We start from the raw sequence: 12468 nt of genomic DNA on the forward strand, positions 1-12468 counted from the left end.
CGAGCGCCTCGCAAGCAGCTCCTGCCAAGGAAAAAAGGTGGAGTCCAGCATACCGGGGTGAAAAAACCCGCCATCCCCTCCCCACGCACCCCCCCCACACTCCCACCCTAGCGGCGCCCCCTGTCCCCACCCCGCCGAGTGACCGCCGCGGCGCGAGGGAACCCCTCCGCCTCCCATGCCCCACCCCCGCCCTCCGTCCCAGCCCCTCGGGCCACCCCACCCGGCTGACCCCCAACTGGGCCCCACCCCCCGTCCATGCCCCCCCTCCCAGCCCCCCACCGCGCCCCACACTCCCCCTCCGCTCCCCACCCCTCCATCTCCCCCATACCACCCTACCTCCCCCGACCCCCCCACCCCCCCACTCCCCCACGCACCCCCGCCCCACCCGCTCTCCACGCCCCCCCTCCCCATGGCACCCAGGCCCCCCCCCCTCCCCCGCTCCGGGGACGACACTCTCTCCTGGCCCCCCACGTCCCCACCCCCCTCCGACCCCGAAGAGCCCCAATCCAGGTCCGTGTCCGCCCCCCCACCCATCTCCTCAACCTCAGTTTCTTCAATTAACTCAGGGGACCCCGCCCCCCCCACCCCCTCCCCCTTGCCCCCTTCCCTGCACCCCCTGGGTCGTCCCCCCCCTGCACTCTCCTCCCCCGTCCCCCCGCCCCCCCAGCAGTCGACCCTGCCGGCACCTCAGATTCCCCTTCCCCCCCCTCGGTCTCCCACCCCCTCGACACACGCCGTGGCCGCCCCCTCCACCCCCTCCGCCACCGGAGCCTGTCCTCCCACAAACTCTAGGGCCTTCCGCCTCCCGCCTCGCTGGCCAGCCGTCTGTGCGCCCTTCCTCGCTGCCCTCCTCGGCACCGCCGCTCCACGCCGCTTCCCGGCCTTCGCGCCGCCGCCCCCGGCCCCGCCCCCTCCCCTCTCAACCTGAGCCGGCCGCGGTCGCGACCGCGGCGGCTCGCAGGCCCACACGGCCGCCGCGGCGCCGTTGGCAGCGCGCCGCGGCGGAGGCCTCACCTGGAAATCCGGCCGCAAGACGTCAAGCCGGCCTGCCTCCCCCAACAGCCGCAACGCCTCGGCCACGCGGGGGTCCCGCTCCGCCATCCTCGACCATGCCGCCTCCGTCCGTATCAAAAGTCTCGTGTTCTGCAACACCGACGATCCGCACTGCTCCTACTCACGCCGCCTGACACCCGCCGACACGCATGACAACAATTCACAACAATTCCCGGACAAAACACCCCCGGCTGCCGTGTCACTGCACCTGAAATGGTGCCGGGCACTACAAAATGGCCGTATTTATCGTGGCCAGCCCAAAACCCGCCCAAAAGAGCCCAAAGGAGCCCAACCAGCCCAGCTACGGGAGCCCACAGTGCTCACCTAACCCCCCCCCTTCTGCCCCAAAATTCCCCGGGTGTGCAAGCCTCCCCTTGGTCGGCTGCCCCCCCAAATCCCCCTTGTCTTCCGTGACTGCAAACCGCTGACAGTGACTCATCAGAGGTGGGAGCGCTTGGAAGATGCGCGCTTCATTCCAGCTTGATGATCTATTTCGCATTCTTTACCCGCGCCGGCTGAGAGCCAGACTTTGTCACTTTCCAGTGTGCATGTGATGCAAACCCTTGTGTGGAATGTGAACCCAAGGGAGCCCGGAGCAAACCCAGCCGAGCCTCCTTTGACAAGAGGTCCTATCCCTGCCGTGCTTGTGTCAGCAGCCCCATCTACGATACATCTCGGAGCCTTGTTCAGTGTAGGGAGCAGAGACCAGGAATACTGGGCCTCGTGCTCAGGTGTTTGTGGTCCTAACACTGTCACACCATCATAAAGAAGTCTGACCTTCACACATCTCAGTCTTGTATTGGATAGTGATTTTGTAATTATTCATTTTGGATTTCAAATGCATAGGTTTAGCATGAATTTTTCTTTTCCTACAACAAATGAAATCTGAGTCTGTGGCGCGATGAAGAACAGAATGTGAGCTGAAGACACCGGATGGGAAATCTTCTGAGCAACCCTTAGGCTCCAGGAAGGCGCGAAGGCAGAGTTCATCAACTACTTGTTTCCCATTGCGTCTATTGAAGCTTATCTTCTTAGGACATCTTGCCTTTGGCCTTGTTAGGCTCGGTCTACCAGTACTCGTGCACCTTTAATATGTGTCCATTTGCTATTGGCTTCTTTATTTATATTTATAAATTATTAAAGTACAAAATTAACATTTTGATAAGGTGAGCTTGTTGACAATACTATCCTGTGTTATTTAATGCATCTTTTACACATCCAACAATCCTTTGTCCCCGAACCAATGTCGCACAAGGTAAATTTGGCCACCATTAAGAGCTGGTTTCCAACGAAATGCATCAGGATGGTCACTATAATACCGATAAGACTATAGCTTCTTAATTTCAGCAAAACTATCCTGGTGAACCTTTTGTTTAATCCTGATGGATGAATGTTGGATGGCTGGACCTATAGCTAGGGAATTACAACTTCCCTTCATGAGGCACACATCTTGTCTCATTGGGTGCTCTGTGCTTCGAAGCAGCTTTTAGAGTTGTAGATATGTTTTTCTTTTTACTGTAGACCTGTTGTTGATTCCAGCTATGAATGTGAGAATATTCTGTGAACAGAAAATGTTGTCCATCTGCTAAGTGTCACCTCCCTCTTTTGTAACTCCCTCCCAGTTCCCTTGCTCTGGAATGTTCAGCCCAGTAAACTGTGACATGGATCACTTACCTTTCTTTGTTCACTGTGTGGTGTCTGCAGGAACTGATGCAGATGAAGCAGGACGTCCAGGAGACACTGCAGGCGAAGGAGGAACAAGAAGAGGTGTTACACAGAAGGGAGCGGGAGCTCACGGCCTTGAAAGGAGCACTGAAGGAAGAGGTGTCGAGCCACGACCAGGAAGTTGATAAACTCAAAGAGCACTATGAAAAGGAAATGAAGAAACTGAAGGATAGTTTGGAAGTAGCAGCGCAGGTAAGCTGTTAATGAAATACATGCGAACTATTGGCACTTGCATGGACTGTTGTGTCCTGACTATTCTGTTGGGAACTCAGGAAGAGGTCAGTTAAGTGTTAGTCAAGTTTTATTTGTGTTAAAATCCTACGAAATCAGATCTGAAGCATTATGTTGCTTAAATTTGTAAAGAGCAAAGAACAACACAAATGCATAGAGGAGGCGGTGGCGAATTACAGGAAGAACAGTGTGCATTTGTGCATCTTGTTTTTCGTTCACTCATGGGGGCTATCTGAAGCAGTGAGGGGAAGCGGAATGTTTCGTACTGTACTAGTCTGTCCAATAGGCTAGAGATTAAGCATATGTATGTTCTGTCCTCTCACATGAAATTCAGTATTTTCATCCAGCACTTACCACCACATAGTGCTGATTTGATCAAAATATAATGTGTATTGGTAAAGCTCATGTACACTCAGTAAGGTATCTAGACACTGAATAGCAATGGTTTATTGTTAACTCTGTGGTGGTCATTTTATTGACATTGGAAGGATGAAAGGCTAGGTAGACCTTCCAGGGTTTAAACCGGACCATGAGGTCAAACACAGAACCCCACAATTTATACATTTGTCCACTGTGCCACCAAATTGTGCAAAGTTAGAAATGCTACTAGAAAAGATCAGGAAGATTCATTGGTGAAAAAATATTGTTCTCCAGAAAGCATACACGTTTCCCCAGTGCTTATCCGTTTGCGAGTACCAAGTGACAATTATATTTATATTCTACACTATTGGGCTTTAGTCATGTGTTTAGGAAGCCAAAAAGCCAAGACAGCCTATGACAGCTTGTCATATTATTTTGTTAATGAACTCCTGCATAAAAGATTCCCGAGTATGTTATGCAGTCACAATTTGATCATTTTCCCAGTCTACTAATATAGCCATGGTTTCTGTGTGATATTTAATTAATGAGTGTGCAGAACATTTATTAACAATGCTTGGTCCTTTGCTCATGACCGGAATTGAGAACCTGTTTTGGTGTTAATTGAAAACACAATCTCAGTGAGATTACAATACTCTCACAAGCCCAGAATTACCGAGCACATGTCTGCGTTTCAGAGTCTTCAGTAGAAATCCTGTAGGAAGTTTTAGTTCACAGGAAAATAATTTCTTTGGCTCACTTACTGTGGTGGCCAGTGTTGAGCAGTCACCACTTACCTTCCTAGAAGACCATTGATTTATCCGTCTGTGTTTGTTTCTCAAAAGGACAGTACAGCTTGGTTAAGGTGGGAAATAGTGCTGAGGAAGAGAAGGGCGTCTAAAATGTTCTCCTTACATTTAGGCTGGTGTTTTAGGAAGCAAGTCTGCAAAAGCACATTACAGAGCAAAAGAAAACATATGAAGGTAAATCTTGGTTCAGGGAAATGTTCCTTTACTTCTTAGGTAGATCAATTGTTATTTTTAATTGGTCTCAAGATTTTACCCATTTTCTGTCTATAGACCTAAGTTCTGAAAGTAGGTGTTGAAGGCAGTGCAGTCTCACACCCCCTCCTCTCACTCTTTCATGGAGGAGTTAAATGGAGGAACTTAGGACAACATCTCCTGGCTGCGGGATAACTTTTCCAGGGATTTGCAAGTCATCAAGTAGCATGTGATGGGGCTGAGCCACAGAGTACAAACTTTGGAAAAGTGCCAGAACACGAGACCGAGAGAATCTGAGGATCTCCAGCAAGAGTTCTTAGCACTAAGGATCAACATGTTGATTTGCACCTGGAAGATCTCGAAAATCGCTCAAGGCGTCAGGACATAAGGATACAGGGAGTCTCATGAGATGCAACAGGAGGAGATATCAAGACCTACTTGAACAGACTGTTCCTACACATCTAATACGACCTCAAGGAGGAGCATAGCTGCCTAGACTGCACATATAAAGTTGGTCTGGGTGCCCACAAGCAGAACTCCACCTTGAACATTCAAAAGTGTGTTCATCACTTGCAAGACAAAGAGGCAATCATGATGGTGGCTGAGGCTGCAAACTCGGTCCAGTTAGACGGCAACAACAAACACCACATACAAGACTTTTCATATACCAGTCTTCAGAAGGGTTCCGACCAATAATAATTTTCACGAGAGAAATGGGGTCAAATATTGATGGGGGGGGGCACACATTTTCCAGAATATTTTCATGGGATGGCACCCAACACCTGTTTAGGTCCTTTACAGACAATGGTGGACTCCTTGGCATACAGGACTCGCATGAGGACTCTCAACGCGAGAACCTTTCAAAACACACAAATGCTACAGGCATGCTTATCCTTACAAGTGATGGTGAGTCCAGAAGAAGAGGAACAAATTGAACCCGATGTTTGGGGGTGTGATGGAGACGGAGTGGCAGGCAGTGCTGCAGCAGCTTTGAAGTATGGGCTCCCCGGCTACAACTCAAGAACAGGTGATAGACTTACCATGTAAAGCAGACTTTCAGCCTTAAGTCTCTCCCATTTGACACAGGTGTAGAAGGTGACCCAGTGGGAGGGTTGTACCAGTGGCTGGGCCAAGGGTGTGGGGTGGTTATTGAAAAATTGCATTAGCTGAGTAGCTGTTGGAATCTTACTGTGCGCAAAAGAGGGTTGGCTTCGGCCACTGCAGAAATCCTATATGTAGGGTAGGTGACGTTAAGTGTGTTCCATTTACTTATTAGTATTTAAATTCTGGAGTTGAAGATGGGGAAAACCACCCGCCCAGCACAATCACAGATTTAAGGTTGCCTTTTGACTTGATGCCAAGGAAATAGATGTGACGGGGTCAAGCATGCTGACTTTCAATATTTGAACTCCCTAAAAATTACTAGTCTTGATGTCAGAGAGCTGAATTCCCCAGCCAAGAGGTAAGCTTTTCTCCCAGGTTTGTGGCCCTCCAGCAGTGAAACTACTATCCACAGGAGACGCACCTGTGGCAGAAAGATTGGCCATGGCTACACTTAAAATTTTTCATCCACAGATTTTCTCTTCTGTCCCTTGGTAGAAAGGGAGACTACTATTTTATTTACTAATTCTTAACAATATCAAGGGTAGGGCCCTTGATACCCTACTTTCATATGGGAGCTACTCATTTACAGTGGCTTCTATTTAAGACCCTAACAAAGGACTGGAAAAAGTTCTCAAAAAATGATTTCCAGTATTATACAACATCTAAATAAGGCGAAGATCCTAGTATAGTTCTAGACAGAAAAGTAGATAGATTAGCAGAAAGAATGGGGCAAGGAGTGGAGCTGTCATAAGAGGGCAGACAATGGCTTGGGGAACATGGCCTCTCAGATCTCTATAGGGCTCACAATTCAAATAGCAGAGATTATTAATTTTACTTAGTGACGCACAAACAAATCGTATGCTGGGTGAGAGCACACCTCCACACACAACAGCTTCGGGGCTGTGGAGATTGCAGGATGACCATACACCAACAAAAACAAAACCCAATTTGTGAAGGCCCTAGCCAATAACTTCGAAGGGACCAACATAAACACCCTATGGGATGCTTTAAAAGCCTGCCTATATTAGGGATTCTGCGATCTTATTGTTGGCCAAGAACAATAAAGATAAGCATGATAAACTGCCTAGACCCTGTGAAACATGTTGGACATTTGAAGAGGATACATAAAATCATAAAATGACAGGCTTCCACCCACTATGGTGCAAATAAGCTGGGGTGTGTGCCCATTTTGAGGCACTAGATGTGAACAGGGCTGAGTATACTCTTTTGAGGTTAAACAAACTTTTCTGCATTAGGAGGAACAAAGCAGAAAACTGAAGGCCAAAATAACACGTTAAAACAGCAGGACAGAAGAGATGGAAACATGAATTGGGTAAGCTACTGACTACAGAGAGTGGAGCGAAATACTCTACAGGGGTAGAGTGGGCGCATGCAGCATGGCACACAGAGAACCTCTCACAAAAAGAATGACATACTGATACCAAATGCCTGAGAAAACTCTTAAGTGGGATAAAACAAGAGATATGGCATGTTGGAGGAAATGTGGTGCTACAGCTCTTTTGTACTTACTGTGACACTGTCCGCAACTCAAGCGCTACTTGACTGAAGTGCTAGATGATGTAGAAGCAATGTTTAAATCCTCACTGTCCAGACTGCCAGCATACCTAAAATTGGGGGTGGCATGGCTGATAAACTGCCCTTTCAACAAGGGTCCCAAAAGGCATGCCGATCACGTTGTTCCTGTGGAGGCTACCTCCGAAGACACTCCTTCCAATAGAATGCGGATGTACCTCATATAAGATCTAATACATTTAGAGTAGATGCTCATTGACCTTAGTAAACAAAAAAAATGCTTTTGAACCTCTTTGGAAACTTGCTTAGCCTTTTGTCAACTGCATTGGTGATTAGCGCTCTACAAATGTAATAAATAAATAAAATCATTCAGAAAAATCACGTGCCCCAAATAGCGCTGTTCTGCATTCCATATCAGTATGGGTTCAGGGCTCTGGAAAAGCAGGTGGTGAGTAACGTTTGACCTGCAGCTTGGAGAAACAAGGCCTTGGACGCAAAATGCTGGGTTGGGGTATAGATTAAAGGTCAGTTTATTACTCTAAACGCGGGGTGAGAATGAGGTGGTGACCACAGGGAAGCTCGGGTTAGTTTATTTTCTTCTTGCTCACTATTAGACACAGATACAACCCCATTGGAATATGTGAGTGGGTTGGGCCTATCTTGTTTTCACTCATCTTCTGTCAGCCTATGCTTGTAGCCGTGTGTATTTGTTCATTCATTTAACTGAAAATAATACAGAATTGTTCCATAAATCATTCTAGATGTGGGTTTTTAGGTGGGAGTTAATTGTGTTCTGTATGGAACTGGAGTGGTATTTAGAGTGGGGTGCTCTTGTGAGCTCATTAGGGTGCCAAAATATGTGCTGCCTCTGAAGTCTACTGGATGTTTGCACCTGGTTATAACTAATGTGTTCTGTTGTGATTGCTTATGGCTTTAGTTGGTGCTGTTGGGAGCTCATTTACAGCCAGCTGTAGGGAATGTCTTGCCTGTGTTATGTTTTGCACCGTTAATCTTTCTGGATTCACTATGCTGTGCATTATTCCGCGGTCTAGTGGTTGGGTCCGGAATCGTTGTCTTTTCTCTCTTTTTTTTTTCCGTAGCCCAGGTGGGCGTCGACTTCCCACCTTTTGGTGTCCTTCCTGTGAAGTCTGCACGCTTCCTGCGGAAGCTCCCACCTTTGGGCACCATCTTCAGATTACTTTTTCCGCAGTTGGGTCTGGATCATCACCGAGAGGTTCCAGAGTGTTTGGAGAAAAGAAGGAAAAGGCTGAAATCTACCAAAAAAGATTGGAGAATACATCCAGAAACAAGACCACTGAGCCGGGACGACGAAGAAGGAGGAGAACATCGAAGACTTCGACGTCCAACGGAGAATGCTCACACAGGGGTCCCCTGAGCACAGGAATGGAAAAAACTAAATTCAAATTCTGCCGCAATTGCCACCACTAGTACGCGCAGAAGGACCAGCACCTGGTTTGCAACCTCTGCCTGCCGGTCGACAACGAGGGCAATGATTGCAATGCCTGCTCCGTCTTCACCCCGAAGACTATCAGGGTTAGAGAGAGACAGAGGAGAGCCAACTAAAATATGCAAGGCTAAGGTCAACCTCCGTCGCTTCGGGACTTAGGCCTCTCCAGTGATGAAGAGGACAACATCGCCGAGAAAGCAGATGACTAGACGGTCGTAGAGAAAACATCAAAAGAGATAGGAGAGACGTCGACCCTTAAATCCCCGACAGACTCTGGAAAGCCAGAGTCAGACTCTCGAAAAACAGAGTCTAAGTCCACGAAAGGAGCACTGGCGCCGAAAATCTCGACGGCCGCAGCTACATCCAAGGACAAACAGCCCAGCGGATCCTAAGAAAAGGACTCCCAGATAGCGAAAACACAAGAAAAGCCTAGGTTGTCGTAGCACGTCACCCCGAAAAGACGCGCTAGACGCCAAAATAAAAGGACCCGAAGGCTACTTCGATGTCTACGCCGAAGAGATCGTCCGAATCACTCGACAGGGAACAGGCCGCTGCGATGGAAAGGAAAAAGAGAAGGCTCGAGGCCGAAATGGATAACATCCTGCAAACGAAAAGAGAGTTCGATGAGCGGATGAAAAGGTTCACCATCCCGTCGAAGACGATCGTCGAAGCTTAGGATGGAGAGGAGTTCGACGCCGGAGAGCCGCCGAAAACTCCCGAGCCCCAAGAACACCAAGAGGAAGAGGGCCTATACTATGGCAAGGAAGACCAGCACACAAGTTTGGGCTCTGCATTCTCAGTGGCGCAGGACCTGGATTGGCAGGACCTCGATGCCGAAAGCCCTGAAGAGGCCGTGGAGACGTATCCTTCGAGGCCTTCGCCGCCGGATGACATTGGTATCTACAACATGGTCATCAGGAACGCGGCAACAGCTTATGGAGTGAAACTGGAGGAAGAAAAACCAAAACCCTGCTTCCTCTTAGAGACCCTGCTAACCACTCAAACCAGGAGTCAATTCCTCCCCATGCTATCAAGTGTACTGGACATGGGGAGGGAGGCAATCGAGGAACCAGCAAGCTGCAGGTCTGTCACACCTAGGACAGAGAAGAAATACAAACACTCCTCTAAAGATCCTCCCTACTTCCAGGGATCTGTCACGGCTGACTCAATCATTGCAGCAACAGCCAGGAAAAGCGCCAACATTCCCACAAACTCAGGCCCACCACCAGACAAAGAAAGTAAGAGGATAGACCTCACTGGAAGGAAAATTGAGAGGAATGCAGCAGTACACTGGCGCATTGCCAACTCTAATGTCCTACTCAACAGTCATACGTACCAGCATTAGGACAAGGTCGGACAGCTGCTCAAACACCTCCCTGAGCAATACCAACAGAGAGCAACACACCTGGTGGAATATAGCAAACTCATGCCTAAAATCAGCCCTGGATGCGGCAGACACATCCAGCAGGCTCATGATGATCAGGGTCACAGAAAGCGGGCATGCCTGGCTGAGGATCTCAGGCTTCAAGCCGGAAGTACAGAATAACATTCTGAACACCCCCTTCAATGGAGAAACCCAGTGGATGAGAAACTCGCCAGACTCAAAAAAGAAAATGAAACTGCAAGATCCATGGGGGCCTTGCAATTCAGAGGAATGAGAAGAGGTACCCCGACACGGAGACCAAACAGAAAAGTGGGAAACCAGCCGGGAACGTTACATCAGACATTCCAGCAGAGCTACCAGGGTGACAAAGCACAGCAGGGCCAGCAAAAACAAACCTGGCAATACCAGCCTCGGGACAGTCCTTTTGCAGGAGGGCTAATGGACAAGGGCAAACAAGAAGAGGGGGCCAGCAACCCACCTCAAAGTGACTCCACACCACCAAGCGTGCCCACCCACACGACACCTCTATGGGAGGGGCACAACAAAGTCAACAAAAAAGGGTTACACAGACTAAAGATCAACGAACATGTAACACCAGTAGGAGGCAGACTAAAACACTTCTTACAGGAATGGAAGAAAATAACAACAGACCAATGGATACTGAACATCATACAGTTCGGATACTGCATAGAACTGGAAAATAAACCACCAAACAGGAAACCAAAAAGAAAAGCGCGCTCAGCAAATGAACTAGCGTTACTCATAGAGGAAGCACAAGCACTCCTCCACAAAGGGGCCATAGAAGCTGTACCATTCAAAGAAAGAAACAAAGGAGTGTACTCAAACTACTTCCTCGTACCAAAGGTGGATGAAACATTAAGACCCATCCTGGACCTACGGTTCATAAACCAATACATAAAAACACAAAAATTCTAAATGACATCTCTACAAGAAGTCATTCCACAGATAAGGGACAGAGACTTTATGTCCACCATTGACCTAAAAGATGCCTACCTACACATTCCCATGAAGAGGCAGCACAAATATCTACTGAGATTTGCCATTGACAAAGCACACTACCAGTTCACTGCCCTGGCATTCGGACTAAAATCTGCACCAAGGGTCTTCACCAAGTGCCTCTCAGCCATGGTAGTACAAAAGGGGGTGGTGATGGACGGAGCATCTGAACCAATCAAACACTCACACCCAGTCAAAAGATCTGGCTAAAGAACGGTGATGGATCAAACCCAGATCTTTTGACTGGGTGTGAGTGTTTGATTGGCTTAGATGCTCCGTCCATCACCACTCCCTTTTGTACAGCTTTGGCCACCATAAGTGTGGCAGGGTATGCTCAGACGTGAGTCCCTTGCTCACTTTGCCACTGGATTCAAGCAAGCTGGGCTGAAGACGGCTGGAATGACGGAAACCGGTCCTCGGAAGCTTGTTTCCGGTCCAGGGAAGACATGGCTTGCCAGTTCGGGCTGGACTGTTCCCATGAGGCACAGGGTCAGACTGATTTGCATTTAGCCATGTCTGAACTGGAGTGGCAGAGTGGGCTACAGAACGGTGATGGATCAAACCCAGATCTTTTGACTGGGTGCGAGTGTTTGATTGGCTCAGATGCTCCGTCCATCACCACTCCCTTTTGTACCGCTTTGGCCACCATAAGTGTGGCAGGGTATGCTCAGACGTGAGTCCCTTGCTCACTTTGCCACTGGATTCAAGCAAGCCGGGCTGAAGACGGCTGGAATGCTAGAAACCGGTCCTCGGAAGCTTGTTTCCAGTCCAGGGAAGACATGGCTTGCCAGTTCGGGCTGGACTGTTCCCATGAGGCACAGGGTCAGACTGATTTGCATATGGCCATGTCTGAACTGGGGTGGCAGAGTGGGCTAAAGAACGGTGATGGATTTAAACCCAGATCTGTTGACTGGGTGTGAATGTTTGATTGGTTCAGATGCTCCGTCAGATATGTCCCATGGGGAGCTTCTTATTCTGAAAATCATTACCTCTCGTTTGTCCAAGTTGAGCTTCAAGCAATTGTCCTTCATTCGGTTAGAGACATCTGTCATGCAGTTGTGGAAGTTGGTCTTGGTGCTGGCGGTGTCTTTGGAGAGGGAGAGGACGAGTTGTGTGTCTTAGTCATAGGATATGATGAGGCCGTGGGTTTTAGCGATGCTGGTCAGGGGTATCACACAAGTGTTTGAGAGTGGGGTTGAGCATGGATCCTTGGAGTACTCCACAGAGTATTTCTTTTGGAGGTAAAAGGGGAAGGATGGGCTTTTTGCATTCTCCTGGTGAGGAAAGAGGCGATCCATCTAAGAGCTGCTCCTTGAATGCCCATGTTGTGCAGCCTTGTGATGAGTGTGTGGTGGGAGAGAGAGATTTAAGAAGATCAGAGCCACAGTCTCTCCTTGGTTGAGTAGGGCTCGAATGTTGGTAACCGCGATGAGGGCTGTCTCAGTGCTGCCACCAAGACAGCCCTCATCAGGCTATTAAATGCAACAAGGGCAAAAATGCATACAAGCGTCATTTTCTTTTTGAAGGTCAGCTCTTCACTGTTGCCCATAACATCCTTGGGCAGAGTGCAGGAGGTACGTTGTCTGCTGACTACC

General features: G+C 48.8%; 1 protein-coding gene across 3 annotated transcripts in view; it reads left to right on the forward strand.

Moving 5' to 3' along the window:
* Positions 1-12468, forward strand: part of CGNL1 (cingulin like 1) — a 601175-nt gene that overhangs the window by 231274 nt on the left and 357433 nt on the right. For all 3 annotated transcript variants that reach the window (XM_078684907.1, XM_078684910.1, XM_078684908.1), the window contains exon 8: positions 2758-2970. In XM_078684907.1, the coding sequence (XP_078541033.1) occupies positions 2758-2970 (213 nt within the window). The remainder of the gene's footprint in view (positions 1-2757; positions 2971-12468) is intronic.

Source organism: Lissotriton helveticus, chromosome 3_2 (assembly GCF_964261635.1).
Source record: "Lissotriton helveticus chromosome 3_2, aLisHel1.1, whole genome shotgun sequence".
Taxonomy (NCBI): Eukaryota; Metazoa; Chordata; class Amphibia; order Caudata; family Salamandridae; genus Lissotriton; species Lissotriton helveticus.